Source organism: Amblyraja radiata, chromosome 21, assembly GCF_010909765.2.
Source record: "Amblyraja radiata isolate CabotCenter1 chromosome 21, sAmbRad1.1.pri, whole genome shotgun sequence".
NCBI lineage: Eukaryota > Metazoa > Chordata > Chondrichthyes > Rajiformes > Rajidae > Amblyraja > Amblyraja radiata.
In genome coordinates this window covers 4,503,410-4,522,204 of record NC_045976.1, presented here as the reverse complement: position 1 = coordinate 4,522,204, position 18,795 = coordinate 4,503,410, and the positions used below count along the sequence as shown (strand labels likewise).

The window sequence follows — 18,795 nt, the reverse complement described above, 5'->3', positions numbered from 1 at the left end:
AGCATGAAGGATGGAGACAAGCGCTGGAAGACAGCAGAGAGTGGAACGAGCAGTCAGTAGAGGTGGAACTTCATTGCAGCAGAGGTGAGACAGTGAAACATACGCAATACTTAAAAAAAAGATAATGTTTCTTGCCTCCCCAGTCTCATCCTGAATAGGCATGAAAATAGATTATTATTACTTGCACCGACCTCTGGTTGGTGGCAGCATTTGGTCTCCATGTCAGGAATTGGACAGTCCCAGTGTGTGGAAATATGAATGTGGTCATTAAATCTAGTGGGACCTACCTCTAGACAATCTTTCCAGCAACTCAGGGGTGGTCCTCTCACTTCTGAAACTCCACTCCAGACACTCTACTCAAGGATGAGCAAACACGACAGCACTACTCCCAATGCTGGTCAGATATTTGTTTTGGGAACTTGCGCCCCATGGAGGTGTGTGGGTTTCTTTATTATTCTGTTACCACCCACATGAGAGAAAGGCAGGCATCAGGAAATGTTTTAAAAATCTCATGTGGATGTAAATAATTTGCAAAAACTTTAATGGGTACTCGATGTCTAAGGTTTTGTAATAATCAAAAAAAGACCTGCAGTTGCAAAGAGCCAGGAACAAATTATAGGAAGCATACCAAATGCTGGGAGTTCCGGACAAGCAGCGTGCTGGCTGATGGCCACCTCTCTGTTGCTGGGCCTGTGTCGAGCGCAGGATGCTGGGGTCCAACAGTTCAATCAGCTCCATATCCTCCTGCAAAAGCACTTCCTGCTCCAGGATGGTGCTCAGAGCGCTCAGTTGAAAATCCATATCCTTGTTAAGCAAGCAAGAGAATAATGGGTTACTATTTTTGTAAAGTATATAAAGGATGTGAAATACATAGTCAGCCAATACAGTAAGTTGCAGGTAGTTTGAACACTGTTTTGCTCAAGATACCAGCGTGTGTAGTTCCTTGGTGTCGCAGGAAACAGGCCCTTTGGCCCAACTTGTCCACATCGACCAACATGCCCCATCTACACTAGTCCCACCTGCCTCCTATTGGCCCATAACCCTCCAAACCTATCCTATCCATGTACCCGTGTCGTAAACCATGTACCTGTTTCGAAAATGTTTTGATAGTACCCACCTCAACTACCTCCTCCGTCAGCTCGTTCCATACACTTACCACCCTTTGTGTCAAAAAGTCACCCCTCAGGCTCCCATTAAATCTTTTCCTCCCCCTCACCTTAAACCTATGGTCTTAATTCCCCTACTCTGCGCAAAAGACTGCATTTACCTGATCTATTCCTCTCATGATTTTCTACACTTCAGAATATCATTGGCCATTTCAATGTGATATTTTGGACATTTTCCTAGTATGTGAATGCATTTAAAATATCACAAAATACAATCTCAATAAGAAATGAATTAAAGCAGAGGAACATTCCTCCAGTTAAAATACTACCTTAAGGGTTAAAATTCATCATAAATAATGCGAAACTAGAAAACTTTGTAACTGCTGCCCCTACTATTCCTTGTAGCGTTTATGTACTTGAAACAGCGACCTACATTGCTCTTCAAAACCAAGGATATGCACTAACGTGAAAAGCTGATGGCTTCAATATTTTGAAGAGGCAACTGTAATTTTACTTGGCGCCCTACTTGATCAAGTCCTATAATTGGTGCCTGGGGTAGTTATTTCTTTCAGCTTTTTATTCTATTACCTGGTTCCAAGACACCAGCCATGGTTCAATGGGTTAATGGGGTATACTGAAGAAGGGTTTCGGCCCGAAACGTCGCCTATTTCCTTCGCTCCATAGATGCTGCTGCACCCGCTGAGTTTCCCCAGCAATTTTGTGTACCATGGTTCAATGGGAAGCACTTTTACCTTGGAAACATCAGGTTTCAATTATTTCATTGAGAAACTGAATCAAAAGGTCATGATCCAAGACTCCAACTTGCTTCGCTTACAATAAAATAAGCACATCAGGCTGAAATTACTGAGTAAGAGATGTCCAGAATAATCCACTTTCTATTCAAAAAATCCCGCCAATAAATTATTTGAAAGTCAACAGGCAAATAAAGGTTTAAAGTCAGAAAAATACAGTAACAGGAGGGGCAATATGTACAAAGTCCAATCATTTCCCATTACTTATTACGCATCTGTAAAAGAAAATTTAACTTTCTGTGAACAGAGGCTCAGATACCTTGATCTGTGAGCCCATAGTTGCCCCTGATACCCAGAACTAGGGGGCAGACACCATCACTGGGTTCCACAGTTTGGGAGGGGGAGTGTGGTTGGTGAGGGAATCAATCTCCCTTTAGTCACGCCCCTGCTTTGTCAGACCACCCTGTTCCCATTTCTATAGCAGCCACAGGAGATGGGGATTCATTTAAAAGGAAGCTGGCCATACGACGAAAGATGAGAGCAGCTGCCATCTGCTAAGGCGAGTAGCATTTGGCTTTAATGATCCAACCACAATAATAATTTCTTAAAGTAAGGTTGTCCCGATTTCACAATTGCATTTGACTTCCAAATGATCCCAGGAATAATTGGGTTAACATATGATGAGTGTTTGATAGCACTGGGCCTGTACTTGATGGAATTTAAAAGAATGCGGGAGGACCTCATCAAAACTTACCGAATAATAAAAGGCCTGGATAGAGTGAATGTGAAGATGTATCCACTCGTGGGAGAGTCCAGGACCAGAGGCCATAGCCTCAGGATTGAAGGACGTACTTTTAGAAAGTAGAGGGTGGTGAATCTGTGGAATTCATTGCCACAGACGGCTGTGGAGGCCAAGTCAATGGATATATTTAAGGCAGAGATTGACGGATTGTTGATTAGTAAGGGTGTCAGGGGTTATGGGGAGAAGGCAGGAGAATGGGGTTGAGAAGGAATGATAAATCAACCATGATTAAATGGAGTAATAGACCTGATGGGCTGAATGGCCCAATTCTGCTCCTAGAACTTATTAACTGGTGCTTTATGTAGCATCCATTCAGCACATAGAAAATTCCTGACATCCAATTCCTGCGCACCTGCCCTTGGTCTGGGGATCAGGAGCAGCTATGGGCTCACAGATCAGGGTATCTGAGCCTCTGTTCACAGAAATCTCCATTTGTGTCAGATTAGATACAGTTCTCAATCATCCATAAATTAATGTTCGGCAAGAACTTCCAAGATAAAATTAGTAATCGCAGAGCCCTGGGTGGTGTGGAGAGGTGAAGTAAAATGTCAGCAAAATGATTGCTTGCTGAGTAGTTATGGAAATGATATTTTAACATGGTAAGTAGTAATTAATTAGTATAGCCATGTAGAAACTCACTTCAACAGATAAATAGACAAAGGAAGTGCAGATAATGGTTTACCAAAAGAGTGCTGGCATAACTCAGTGGGTCAGGCTGCAGCTCTGGAGAGCATGGATAGGCAATGCTTCCGAATGTGTCAGAACCGTTCTTCAAACTGGTTGTAGTGGGGTTGGGGGGGGAGGGTGGGGAAGAGGAGAAAGCCCAAATAGAGGTGTGAGCAGGTGGATACAGGAGAAGACTGATGGTTGGACAAAGGCTGGAGATAAAAAGCCAAAGTACAAGATAAGGATAGAAGAAGCATGAAATGTGAGGCCAGAGGGAGGAATATAGGTGGAAGGGGACCATACCATTTTACAGAAGTCTACCAATAAATTTGTCCAGGTCTTCAAATTTGTTGGCATTTGATTGAACGCTCATTAAAGGTTTTGCTTTTCTTTTTTAAATTGGTTTTAGATATAATACTGCTACTTATTTCCATGAGAAAATTATGGATTATAGTATTTAACACCCGGTGACAGAACTGAACAGCCCAGGAGTTTAATAGTATCTGTCTCCAAAATTAGAACGGCACAATGAAATATTAAGTCTTTCCAACGTCATCAGAGGAACAGAAAACACTTGTCAAGGCCACTTAATTGGTTTATTTTACAGATAACAAGCAAATGTTCGGAGCCAAATTTATAATCAAAGCTTGTCCCAATTTCCCCACCACAGAATCCTGCTTTACAACAATAACAAAAGAAGAAAAACATGCCGCATTATTGTCATAGCAGGGTCGTTCAAACATTTCCAGTTCAGACTTGATTCTGATAATGGTGAGTCTTGGTGAGGCTTCTTTTCCACATTGCTGACCGTTTAACTATTCCCATGCTTTTCTCTCCAATATCCAAGGTACTTACGCAAGAGGAAGGGCTGGGGTCCAATTCCTTCACTACCTCAGGGTTTATTACTGGGTTTGTCAATTTATTCCGCACCATCTCTTCAAAATGTTATGTTCTCCGTGGGTACTTTATGCAGACAGGATATGTATAAAATTATCTCTGCTATAACAAATCTGATTGTTTCAACAGGGCACTGAAGAGGGACAACGTAACTTGTCCAACTTGGTGTATATTTTTTGGAATCATACCAACTGACCATTTTATAGCCAAGCTTTATTTCACAATTCCTTTGACTACATTGGAAAGTAAAACAGGCAAATGGGTTTGGTTGAAATTGTTCCAAAGGTGAAAGCCTGGCAGAATTCTTGAAATATCCTTGAGCTGGTTCACTTCAAAACAAAATGCGCATATATTACTCATTCTCTCTAATCTCCTGTAAAAACACATTCGAAAACATTAGCATTTCAGACACCTGCTAGACTATTATTTTAAGGCAATACAAAATAAAGTCTGTTCCTTCAGTTGACTGGTGCCAGTGAATCGAGTTACAGCCTTAAAGTGGTGGATTGGGTCCAGTCACCCAAACAAGCTGCTGCTGTAGTGCACTGGTTGATTCTGGATTAGAAGATAGGAGGTTTGATGTCAGAACTTCCTTCAGGGTTCTAAACGAGATGGCCTCAGAGATTGTGGCGGCATTAGTAGTGATATTTCAAGAATCACTAGAGTTAGGAGTAGTTCGTTAAGATTGGAAAATTGCGAATATCACCCCACTGTACTAGAAGGGAGCAAAGCAGAAGAGCAGAAACTATAGGCCAGTTAGCCTGACTTCAGTGGTTGGCAAGATTATAGAGTTAATTATACATTCAATGTGACCTTTCATGATCACATTGAATGGCGGTGCTGGCTTGAAGGGCCAAATGGCCTACTCTTGCACCCATTGTCTATAAAGGATGAGGTTACGCAGTACTTAGAATTTCACGATAAAATGGTAAAATCAGCATGGTTTTGTGAAGGGAAGATCTTGCCTGATAAATCTGCTGGAGTTCTTTGAGGAAGTTAATAGCAGGACAGACAGAGGGGAGGCTGCAGGTGATGTTTACCTAGATTTTCAGAGGTCTTCGACAAGGTGCCACACGTCAAGCTGTTAGGGAAGATGAGAGCCCATGGTATTACTAGCATGAATAACAGGTTGGCTGGATGGCAGAAGGCAAATAGTTGCAATAAAAGGCACTTTTTCAGGTTGGCTGCCAGTGACTTGTGCACTTCACATTGTAGATTAATGATTTGGATAGGGGATTGAAGGCTTTGTGACCAAGTTTACAGATGATTTGATTGATATAATTGATTGATATAATTTAATTGCCACACAACCAAGGTCGGTGGTATTTGGGTTGCCAGCAGCGGTACAGTAATAAAGAACACAACCACAATAAAAATTTTACACAAACATCCACCACAGCATTCATCACTGTGGTGGAAGGCACAGAGCTTGGCCAGTCCTCCTCCATTTTCCCCCGTGGTCGGGACCGTGGTCCAGCCGTTGCTGCGGGCGTCCAGATGGTAAGGGACAAAGTCAAAGTCAAGGTGAGTCCAGGATCGGCTCTTCCCAACCAGAGACCGCGGCTTCAGGCTGGTGTAGATGGTTAAGATAGGTGGAGGGGCAGGCAGTGTAGAGGAAGCATGGACTCTGCAGAAGGACTTGGACAGGTTAGGAGAGAGGGCAGAGAAGTGGCAGAGGAAATTCAGTGTAACAAAGTGCGGAGTCATGTATTTTGGTAATAAGAATAAAGGCATAGATTATTTTCTAAATGGAGAGAGAATCCAGAAATTGGAGGTGGAAATGGACTTGGGAGTGTTGGTGCAGGACTCCCAAAAAGTTAATTTGCAAGTCGAATCGGTAGTAAGGAAGGCAAATTCAATGCTAACATTTATATCAAGACGGGATACCAAAAATAGAGATGTAATGCTGAGGCTCTATAAGGTGCTGGTCAGACCGCATTTGGAATACTATGAGCAAATTTAGGCCTCATAGCTGAGGAAGGATGTGCTGGCTCTGGAGAAGGACAAGTAGAGGTTTACGAGAATGATTCCAGGAATGTGGATTAGCATATGATGAGCATTTGACAGCACTGGGCCTCTGCTTGCTGGAGTTTCGAAGGTTGAGGGGGGACCTCATTGAAACTTACAGAATAATGAAAGACATAGATAGAGTGGATGTGGAAAGGATGTTTCCACTGGTGGGAGAGTCTAGGACCAGAGGTCATAGCCTCAGAATTAAAGGGTGCTCTTTTAGAAAGGAGATGAGGAGGAACTTTAGTCAGAGGGTAGTTAATCTGAACTCAAAAATAACTAATTGCCACAGTTGACCGTGGAGGCAATGTCAGTGGATATTATTTAAGGCAGAAGATAGACACATTCTTGATTATAATGGGTGTGAAGGGTTATGGGAGAAGGCAGGAAAATGAGAATAGGAGGCATAGATCAGGCATGATTGAATGGTGGAGTAGAACTAATGGGCCGAATGGCCTAATTCTACTCCTATAACTTGTGAATTTGAGGCACGTTCAAATCCCACCATGGCAGTCGTTAAAAAAAATCCCAGTAACTGGTTTGCCATTGTGAACCCAACTGATTCACCAATGTCTTTCACAGAATGAATTCCATAATTATTCACCAATTTGGCTTATAAATGACACCAGGCCTATAAATGATTTGAGACCCATGAATGTGGCTGATTTTTAAGTGCCACCTCAGTGCAGGGGAATTAAGTTGTGGTTTATTATTGTCATGTGTTTATTAGGTTTGGTTTGCCAGCAATGTCCACACCCATGAATAAATAAAAATCACATTACATCTATTCATCAGTTCCCAGATGCCTATCCCAATAAAACAGATGTCTTGCTTATCCAGATCACATTTCTTTAAACTTTATTACCTTTGGATGATTGGAGCACTTGCGAGTTGCTATGGAATCAACTCAGTGAAATTTCTTGCTACTTTTGCATGCAAAAGTTTTAATTTTCATTAATGCTGTTGAAGTAGAACAGCAACAAAAACATTTCTGAGAACAAATAGTTCAAAAGAATATGGCACGGTAAGAAGAAAGCAGAGAAAAAATGTATTTACTTTTCATTATGTAGAGAGTCAGAGTCTTACATCGTGGAAACAGGCCCTTCGGCCCAACTTGCACACACCAGCCAACATGTCCCATCTACACTAGTCCAACCTACCTGCATTTGGCCCATATCCCTCTAATATCGGTCCTATCCATGCACCTATCTAAATGTTTAAACGTTGTGATTGTACCTGCCTCAACTATGTCCTCTGGCAGCTTGTTCCATACACCTACCACTCGTTGTGTGAAAAAGTTACCCCTCAGGTTCTTAAATCTTTCCCTCATCACCTTAAACCTATGTCCTCTGATTCTCAATTCCCCTATTCTTGGCAAGAGACTCGATCTATTCTTCTCACGATTTTATACACCTCTGTAAGATCACCCTCATCCTCCTGCGCTCCAAGGAATAGTGTCCTAGCTTGCTCAATCTCGCCCCATAACTCAGGCCCTCGAGTCCTGGCAACATCCTCATAAATCTTCTCTGCACCCTTTCCAGCTTGACAACATGTTTCCTATAACATGGTGCCCAAAACTGAACATAATAATCTCAGCAGATGTAGCTGATGCATTGGCAGCAGTTATGGACAACTCAAGTATCAGTTCAGCATCATGTAGCACATGTGAGATCGCTCAAGTTAGCTCTTTGCACAGGACATCTCCAAAGATGTATTCAGTGAAAGATACATATATACTGTAGAGCTACCACTGTAATATGCCTTGTAACAATGAGATACATTTAATTAAGTCTTTCAATTCCAGGACAAAATTTGCTTTGCCTTCCCCATCACAACACGTGGTCTGGAGAATGTGCACCAGAAGTAGGAAATTCTAGATTCTTAACTGTAAGAAGAAAACCTCGATGCCAAAGCAGCAAAGGCAATTTCTTGACAAAAATTGTATGAACTCCAGAAGTGAAAACCTCCATGTTGGAAGAGAATTAATGCAAAGACTTACCAGAGATTCCAAATCTTTCCTTCTCTTAGTTTCAGAGAATGGATTCCATGTTTGAATAACATCAACAAACTTTGACAAGAAGCTCCTCTGCAAAAAAACAAATTAAAACATTTAGCTCTCCTTTATCATTCCAACCAAGTACCTTATTAATTAGGTAAAAGGACAAATTGACATCATACTGCCTGAACAAAATAGACCAAAGCAGTAAAATGACCCTTGTTAATTTGACCCATTGCATGCCTCGTGTCAGATTTTCAAAGAGCTCAACAACCCATTGTCCTTCCAACATCACTCACATTCCAGGAACGATTTGATTCAGAGATGTGATGCGTTTACGATATCAACTGGTCCCTCTTCCTGCATTGCACCAAGAACGTGATCAACAGCATAGCTCTTCCTTATGTATTTATCCCAAAGACTCCCCACAAGTGAAATTAGGTAGCATTTTTTCCACAAAGTAGAAGTCTAGAATATCCTTTTGTCCTAAAAACTAGTTACGGATGAGACGAATTGTTCAACAATACTACCAACTATTTATTTTATTCAAGGTTATCGAGGAAAAAAAATCTCACCAGAACTAGGTATGGACAAGCAGTATTTGAACTTAGGGATCTGAAGAGTTGAAACACAGTTTAAGAAAAGGTAAATTGCAGCTCCAAACTTAAACCCTAGCCTATTTCTCGACGGTTATCAAGGCAATCCTCCCAGGTATCCCAGGCAGGGTTGAAAAGAGTATAAACCTCTGATAATGTATGATTGGCAAGGAAGGAGTCAGGAAAACTAACCAATGGTGACCTTTTCCTACAAAATGCTTGGAACACGGTCTTGTAACCAACACCATGTTTTGCCAGATCCAGACACTGGCAACTGTTGAACATGTCATTGCCCTGGCGGGAGTTGCAAGGATGTCAACAGAGAAAGTCGTCATTGACTAATGGATTGACTAATGCATAATTCACTTTACCTCCAGCAACCTGGCTCCAAAATTGCAGTGCAGAATCATATACATTGTTCCAGAAAATGAAGTAATCAAAACCCTGCTATGAAAATTGCCTATATTCTCCAGAGTCCTATTGTAGGTCATCATCCTCAAGGGCAGGTTTTATAGAGGATCTGTTTTGCAGGTGTTTTGGATAAAAGGTCTGCAAGGAAAGCTCTTCTCAGATAATGCTTCACAACCAACAAGGACCGCAGGAGTCCACAGCGAATGGACGTTGTGATCCACTATAATTATCATCTGTGAATGGCCTTGGCTTCTACAGGTCCACCATCGATTATCGAGCAACTGGTGGTCCAGTACTTCCTTTGATCTGGACAAAATTACGAGGACACACTTGAAAACCTCCATAAATGTGGCAATGAGACCTGGTTAGACGGCCAATCTCGACCTCATCGAGACTTCCGCGCCGATCGGCGGGTCCCATTTGCCCCTCTGTGGCCGAGGCTCTGGAACTCTGGCCACGCCGCTGGCAGATCTGTTCCCATAGCTGACTACGGAGGAGAGATTTGCAGGCCGATATCACGGCTCCTCGACTGCCCTGGCAGACCTTTCCGGTACCGTTGGACTCCTCTCGTAGGCGGGACCTCTGTTGGTCTGGCAATAGGGATAATCAAGAAAGGCACAAAATGCTGGAGTAACTCAGCGGGACAGGCAACATCTCTGGAGAGAAGGAATGGGTGACGTTGCAGGTCGCAACGTACCAGCATCTGGAGTTCCTTCCTACACGCCTAATGCAGAAAAGCTCTGGAACCAAGGATGCTGGTAAAATCGGTGGTGGACTTGTATTACAGAAACACCAGGACTAGTTTGTAGCGAAATACCCGGATTCAGGAATTAATTAACAATAAATGCATAAAATTAACATATTTTGCTTGGGCAGCTCACAACCCCAGCAGTATGAATATTAATTTCTTTAACGTCAAGTAACCATTACATCCCCTCTCTCTCTCCGTCCCTCTCCCACCCAAGTCGTTGTACTAGTTTCACTGCATTCTAGGTGAGTTTCATTGTCTGTATAACTCGTTGTCACCAAGCCCACAGCCAACAATGGACTGTTTCTTTGATCATTACATTTTTGCAAAGCTTTAATAATTTGACCTATATAACAGTCTATATCTCTCGCTTCCCTTTCCCTTGACTCTCAGACTGAAGAAGGGTCTCGACCCGAAACGTCACCTTCTCCTTTTCTCCAGAGATGCTGCCTAACTCTCTGAGTTACTCCAGCTTTGTGTCTATCCACCATATATAGTTGGAAGAACTTCTGAACTGGGACTCTCTGACCCAAAGGCCCATGACTACTTTCCACAGCAAAACTGTTTGGTCTGGTCTTTCCACCAACCGAGACTGATGAGGATTAAAAGACTAAATGTCAGCTGAAGAACAACAACTGGGACCACAGACACACTTGTCAACTCATCTCCTACATGGGTCCTCTGAGAAGCCACTATTGTGACCAAAGAAAATTAGATAAATCTGATTGTGATAGTGACAAGGGTCTCTTTGCTGTCCTCATTGCACCACAGTAAAAGCTATTTGCAACAATCTTTTTAAATAGGCATCTCTCGCTGATTAAAGAGCTTAACTAAATCGCGGTGCAATTTCCATCCATCGTAGCTATCGGTGTGTGGCAGCTCCAAGGAAATTGTAGGGCTAATTTACAAAATGAATGGGAATCTAGTCAATCTAAGTTGCAGCCTCTCCAAAACCAAGGTCACTCTGTCTCTGTCATTAAGCAGCAATGTACATTTGCTTATGTGCACATTCGGAGAGACAGCTCCAAGTCATTGTTGACGGTTGCAACAACATTTGTAGGAAGCCCCTAAGCCAAAACACTTGCAGAAGGAAGATAAAAGACTACTGCAAGCGGATGGGAATGTGGCATTGAGTTTAGAATCAGACTGGTCTCGATCTAATTATGTGGCAGAACATGGCTGAATGGTCCATCCCCGCTCCTAACCAGAATGTTTGTATGTTGTGTCCTTTCTCAAGGCAATATTTCTGGCATTGAACTCTAGCTGACTCCAATGGTTGGTTATGGCACTTTCTTACCCAACAGTAGATTCCAGAGGATTTGAGTCCAAGTTAAATGTGTTTGACTGGACTATAGAGGGCCCTAATGAGACGGCAACTGGTATACTGTGTACTGATCTGGCCTGGTTATGCCTGGAGAAAGATACTTGTTGTTTGACGATTGAAACAAAGGTTCACCATTTAGATTGTTGGGGTATTTGGAATTTTGGGGTTAGATCGAAGAAGGGGAGGTGGTTGGCTGGTCATACGAAAAGTAATGAGCAGAATTTAGCAAAACAAAAAGTGATCTCATTGAAATTGACAAAATCTTATCTCATTGAACAGGGCTGACTTTTTAGAATCAGGAACAACTTGTTAGTGGTTCTCTAGTTCCAATCAAATTTGGCCCAGATCATAAAAATAGTGTTCCCCAATTCAACACTTGCATTACTTTCAATTCAGGTTATGGAAACATGTATTATAACAAAACTACCTGCATACAAAATCATGAAGGGTACAGATAAAGTAATATTTGCAGGGTAGAAGAGTCCAAAATTATATGCTACTAGACCAACTGGGTCCCTGTCACACGGGAGGCCTGGTCCACCAATGAAACCCGTTCCCCAACGCAATATTGTAGGTATGTTGCAAAGCCTACCTGAAGCGTCGCTGAAAATCTGTCGCTGCGGGTGTGCGCGATTTTGGCGCCGTTTAGAGGGGGGCGGGTTTAAAACGCGATTTTCTCTAGGCTGTTCAAATCGAAGATGTTCAGCCTAGTTAATTATTAACGAAAAATCGCTGGAAGACCCCGTCGCAAAAGCTATTATTAGTTTTAAAGGCCTCGTATAATAGTTATAGTAGTTTAAAAATCAATCTCTAAACCCGCGACCACCAGCAACCGCAGGGTCTCATAGAGCAAATAACTGAAGGTATGCTGCTTATTTTTACATTAAAAAGGGCTTCTAAAGATCCCTTTATACAAAGTTTAATATTGCGAGTAGCTCATTTTGGGCCCATTATATCCCGCAGTATTTTTCTGGGCATTTGAGGGCACAAATCTAGCGCAATGTGAACGTTCTAAACCAGCGCGTTCACAGGATCCCACTAGAAAGCTGATTTAAAATGGACTTTAATTTACAGCAATTGAACACTAAATTCCTTCCATTTGGCCTATAAATAATGTAAATGAGATTTAAAAATCATGTTTTATTGTGAATTATTTATGAATATTATTTGGACACTTAGGCTATTTAAAAATGTTAATCATTTATTAAGAAATGGATAGATGTTTAGATCTAGTAATTGAAGTTTGAAATTAGCTACACTTGGGTAACTAACTAATTATATGCTTTAATTTCAGGTCATCCAAGTAAGATTATTTTATATTTGTTTCAGAATGGTTCAATCTACGATAACTGAAAATTTCATTCAGTTCTCTTAATTATTAAGAAGGTTATGGGCTTTTGACTGTCCACGATCACAGCTTTTTTGTTATGTCCATAGAAAATCAATAGGGAACAAGATGCTAATTTCCGAGTATGAAAATGGCCATAACTTTTTAAATACTTGAGATATGAAAGTGAATTAGGTGTCAAATTAAACTTCTTTTTATGCTTTATCTGATGGGATAAATTACAGACTTGATTTTTTAAATCTCAAAATTTTGTAACATTGCTAAATATTGCACCACAAACCCGTAGCCCCCACGGGAAGCGTGGTCCCCCAACTCAACCCATTGCCGAAAGTAAGATTCCAGCACCCCCGCCTCCCTAGACTTTTTTTTTAAAGTTTGCAATTGCTTTTCCCCAATTGCAATACCAATTCACCCTCCCCCTCCTGTCCTGCCATTGATGGCAACATTGTTGCAAATGCCAGGTGGAGGACTGTGATATCCCATTCAGGTGAAAGGTTGGTGGAAGTAGAGTGTTCCTGTATTGCAACTTTGTATCGAAGTTAGTTGGAAGCGGGCAGGAAGGATTTTAACAGTAAAAATCTTGTTAAAGTTGGTTTTTTATAATATATTTTTTTATTAAAGGTAATCAATTACAATGCTTCAAACAACTTTATATCAAATTAATTCAATTTGCATTAAGTAAAACACTAGTAATACTTATCTACTGTTTTTTTAGAAATAATGATAGAGAAAAAATAGAGAAAGAATAAATCATTAAGAGAGTGATTAAATAATAATTTGATTATATATAAGAAAGAAAAGAGAAACGAAAAAAAAAAAAAAAAAAAAAAAAAAAAAAACATTTTTAGTAACCACAATATGTATTATTAATAACACTACTACAAGTGATAGTATCAATAAAGACATATATGTAATTCCAATATAAAAATGAATTATTCTCACCAAATCCCGCAGGGTGCACGTCGAGCTGTGTTGCCAAGAACAGCTACTTCTCTAAATACTGTATATATGGAGACCATATCTGTTCAAAAGAATTATACTTGTCCAATAGGACAAATCTAATTCTTTCCAGATGTAACGTCTCCATCATCTCTGTTGCCCACATTTTGGTTGTGGGGGATAATGTTCCCTTCCAAAATTTCAATATGATTTTTTTTCCAATTATTAAACAGTAATCAAAGAAATTTCTTTGATTTACTGTAAGTGATAGATGTAAATCCGGAATTCCAAATATTATTAGCTTTGGGTTAGGGTCCAATTTAACTTTGATGACTTCAGAAATAACTTTAAAGATTTCTGTCCAGTAATAATTCAATTTAGGACATGTAACGAAACTATGTATTAAATTTGCCTCTGCTTTCTTGCACTTATCACAAATAGCGGAGAGATTCGGAAAAATACTATTTAATTTAGTTTTCGAATAATGTAACCTATATAATACTTTAAATTGTATCAGTGTATGTCTGGCGTTTAATGAACACCGGTGTATTCGTTGTAGACTTTCTTCCCAGTTTTCTTTTGTTATAGCCAATCCCATTTCATTTTCCCATGCTTGACGATATACTTCCGTTATTGGATTCTCCTTATCCAAAATGATGTTATATATATAGGCTATTAATTTTTCTGTATTTGGATATAAATTAAACAGTTCATCTAACAATCCTGCTTCTTTATTTTTATAATCTTGTGTATTGGATTTAATATAATCTCTAATTTGTAAATACCTAAACAAATGTTGTGGAGACAATCCATAAATATCTTGTAACTCCTGGAATAAAAGAAATTTTCCTTTTCTATACAGATGTTCTATCCTTGTAATTCCTAAATCATCCCATTGTTTAAACCCCCCATCTAATATAGCAGGTTTAAACGATGGATTATTCATAATTGGTAATCTAAATGAGAGATTATCCAAGTGTAGAGTCTTAACTATTTGTTTCCAAATACGTCTATTATTATATATTATTAGGTTGTCTTTATAATATTTTTTTTGTACTTCCGTTGGTGCAAAAATTATCGAACCTACATTGAAAGGTAGACAGTCCTCCTTTTCTATATTTAACCATGTCGGTTCATGATCCATATTTACCCACCAGAAATTCATATTCTTAATCTGAACAGCCCAAAAATAATATAAAAAGTTTGGAAGTGCTAATCCTCCATTTATCTTAGCTTTGCATAGATGTTTTTTATTTATTCTGTGATTTTTATAATCCCAAATAAAGCTATTGACAATATTATCAATTTTTTTAAAAAAAGTTTTCGGAAGAAAAAAAGGAATAGCCTGAAACAAATATAACAACTGCGGTAGAAATACCATCTTTATGGCACTTATTCTACCAATCATGGATATAGGCAGTGTTTTCCAATATAAAATATTTTTTCTAAGTTTATCTAATAGTTGAGGATAGTTGGATTTTATTAATGAGTTATGAGTTTTAGTTACGTTAATCCCTAAATATTTAAGTTTGTCTGTAACTACTTTTAATGGGTATTGTTGTAATGTATTAAGATTTATTCCTGTTATTGGCATAATCTCGCTTTTATCCCAATTAATCCTATACCCAGAAAATGCACCAAACTTAGTTATAATGTTTAGCAGGTTGGGAATACTAATTTCCGGTTTTGTAATATAAATCAAAACATCATCTGCATATAAAGAAATTTTATTAATTGTTGTATCAGTATTATAGCCATATATTTCAGGTTCAGATCTAATTTTTTCCGCCAATGGTTCTATCACCAATGCGAACAATAAGGGTGATAACGGACATCCCTGTCTGCATCCCCTAGAGAGTTTGAATTTGGCTGATAAAATTTGGTTAGTCAAAATTCTTGCCATAGGATTCGAGTATAAAATTCTTACCCATTTACAAAATCTATCCCCCAATTGAAACTTTTCCATTATATTAAATAAATACATCCATTCCACCTGATCAAACGCTTTTTCTGCATCTAGTGATATAACCGCTAGTTCCGTATCTCGTATTCTTTTTGAATATATAATATTAAACAAACGTCTGAGATTATGGGATGAGTAACGTTTTGGGATAAAACCTGTTTGATCATAATGTATTAATTTAGAGATCACTAAACTTAATCTCCTAGATAAGACCTTAGTTAATATTTTTTGGTCTGTATTTAAAAGGGCAATCGCTCTATATGATCCAGGATCTTCCAAATCCTTATCTACTTTAGGGATGAGTGTAATTGTGGATTCATTTAAAGATTCTGGTAATTTTCCTTGGTCATATGCATATCTATACATTATTTGTAATCTTGGGGAAATCAGATCTTGAAATTTTTTATAAAATTCTGCACTCAGGCCATCTGGGCCCGCTGCTTTTCCGTTCTTAAGCGAACTAATTGATTCTATAATATCTTTTACTGTTATTTCAGCATTTAACAATTCTCTACCTTCCTGATCTAAGCTATTGATTTGACATTCTTGTAAAAATATTTCCATACTATCTGTTTGTCCTGTTAGTTTTGACGAATAAAGATTTTTATAATATTGTAAAAATCTATCATTAATATCTTTTGGAGTAATTAATATATTTCCATACTCAGATCTAATTCCGTGTATCATCTTCTCATCTTCTAATTTTCTAAGCTGTCGTGCTAGTAATTTTTGTGGCTTATCTCCAAATTCAAAATACACTTGCTTAGTTTGTTGAAAAAGTTTAATCACTTGATTAGAATATATTTTATTTAATCTATATTTTACTGATGCAATTTTATTACTTAACTCTTTGGAAGGCTGTTTTATATTTTCATTATCTAGACGTTTTATCTCATTTTCTAAATTTTGTTCTATTTTTCGATTTTCTTTATTGAGATGTGCTTGTGCGGATATTATTGCGCCACGCGTGAATGCCTTAAATGTGTCCCAAAATAGTGATGGAGAAGTTTCAGGATTATCATTAGTTTCAAAAAATAATTTAATCTGATCCATCACATATTTACAACAGTCATTGTCCTTTAATATCTGAGGGTTAAATCTCCAGGTAGTAGTTTTATTAGATATATCTTTTAATTTTATCTTAAATGTTAATGGCGCATGATCCGAGATGATAATATTATGATATTTTGCATCATACGTAAAAGGAAGTAATTTAGAATCTATTAAAAAATAATCTATCCTCGAATAGGTTCCATGTACGGGCGAGAAAAAAGAATATTCTCGTCCGGATGGGTTATCTAACCTCCAGATGTCTTTAATATTAGATGTATTGATAAAAGCATTTATGAATTTACTTGATTTCGAGGCAGCTTTCCTTTTTGCGGATGATCTATCTAGATAATTATCTAAAGTACAATTTAAATCACCTCCAATTATTAAATTGTGTTGAGTGGATATAGGAATATTATTAAATATTTTCTTAAAAAATAATGGATTATCAAAATTAGGGGCATATATATTCATTAAAATTACCTTTTTTGAATATAATTCCCCTGTAATTATTACATATCTGCCTTCTTTATCCTCTATAATAGAACTTTGTATGAAAGGTATACCTTTGCGAATAATTATTGCAACTCCTCTAGATTTATGAATAAATGTAGAATGATACACCTTAGAAATCCATTTAGCTGTTAATCTATGTTGAGCATCTTTTTTAAGATGAGTCTCTTGAAGGAAAATGACATCTGTCTTCAATCTGTTCAACTGAGCTAATACCTTTCCCCTTTTAATTGGTTCATTAATGCCTTTTACATTCCAACTGCAGAAGGTTACTCCATCACCCCCAGTCTTCACCTTTATATCATGCATTTTACTATTAGGGCGGCTTTTTTTGGAGTAGCCTTCTTGACTCACCCAGCTCCCCGTTGCACCCGGACATCAATCCAATGAGAATTTCTTTCCACCTTAATCCACATCTATGTCTTCTTAAACTAAATACACAATATCCTTCACATCTACATTCAAATAATATATAATATAAGATCAATAAAAAACAAAAACAATAAGAAATATCAATAATAAAAAAAAAGTAAAGGGTGTTAATAGGGTGCTCAGAAAAAAAAGAAACTACACTTGTATAGTGTGTAGTATGTGAAGGTGAAAGCCACACTAACGTGGCCATTAATCTAAAGACTTCCGTTTTTTAATAAAAAAAAGATGTTGATTATACCAGCTCCTATCTCAAATGCTATATATATTGGGGTGGGGTACTAAAGTTGGTTTTTTAAACCTTGAAATATCAATAATGTGAAATATAACATCAAATGTGAAGAAACTTGATAGGAACGACCACGGAAAAAAGCTGCGTAATATTCTGCAAAATGTTTTGCGCTATTGTGTACCGTTTTGGCGTAGCTCCCGAGATCACAGACAGACAGACAAGTCGAGACTTTTAATAGTACACAGATAGATAGATTTAAGGCAAGAGGGGAAAGATTTAAAAGGGGACCCGAGGGGCGTCATTGTCACAGGGGGTGGAACGAGCTGCTAGAGGAAGTTGTAGAAACAGGTATATTATGTTTGAAAAGGCATTTGAACAGTTTTGTGAATAGAAAAGATTTAGATGTATATACAGTAAGCCAAATGTCATCAGCTTGGATATTTTGAACGTAGACTAGTCGGAGTGACGGGCCCGTTTTTATGCAGTACAAACTGCTGATAATGAACAATGCAGGCACATTATACATGTTGATGAAGTCATTGAACGAGCCCCAGCTTGTTTGGTTACATTTTTCAGTCAACGTGTATGTTGATTTGCAAGGATACTTTCCAGTCATTCATTATCACTGGAATGTCACCATTCTGCAATGCTTGCGAGACTCACTGACTGGCATGTCTCGTGTCCAAGTTAACAAATACCACAAGATCTATTTTTGTATACAAGTATCTAAATTTTTGTTGGGGATTACGGTTTTAGAAAAAATGCTTGAAAAATTGCCAACATACTTTAACAATCACGGGTGAGGATACATCGTAAAGAATTATCTGTGGATAAATGACAAAGATAGGGGGAGGGAGCAAGAGAGTGGGGTGGTGGAAAGGAAAGCAGAGATACCACAACTCATTTGCTCACTCCTCCATCACCTTTATTTCCCCTCACCCTGCCACTCATCTGTCCCTCTCCCAGCACCAACAACTCTCGTCCTTTCACAGCCTCCAAGAGGTCAAAGGAAT

The 18,795-nt window shown here is 38.7% G+C and overlaps 1 protein-coding gene across 1 annotated transcript in view; it reads right to left on the bottom strand.

Moving 5' to 3' along the window:
• vezt (vezatin, adherens junctions transmembrane protein) overlaps positions 1-18,795 on the bottom strand; it is a 91,114-nt gene that overhangs the window by 37,770 nt on the left and 34,549 nt on the right. The window contains exons 3-4 of the mRNA XM_033039402.1: positions 8,233-8,319; positions 629-804 (exon numbers count right to left, since the gene is read on the bottom strand). Of these exons, the coding sequence (XP_032895293.1) occupies positions 629-804; positions 8,233-8,319 (263 nt within the window). The remainder of the gene's footprint in view (positions 1-628; positions 805-8,232; positions 8,320-18,795) is intronic.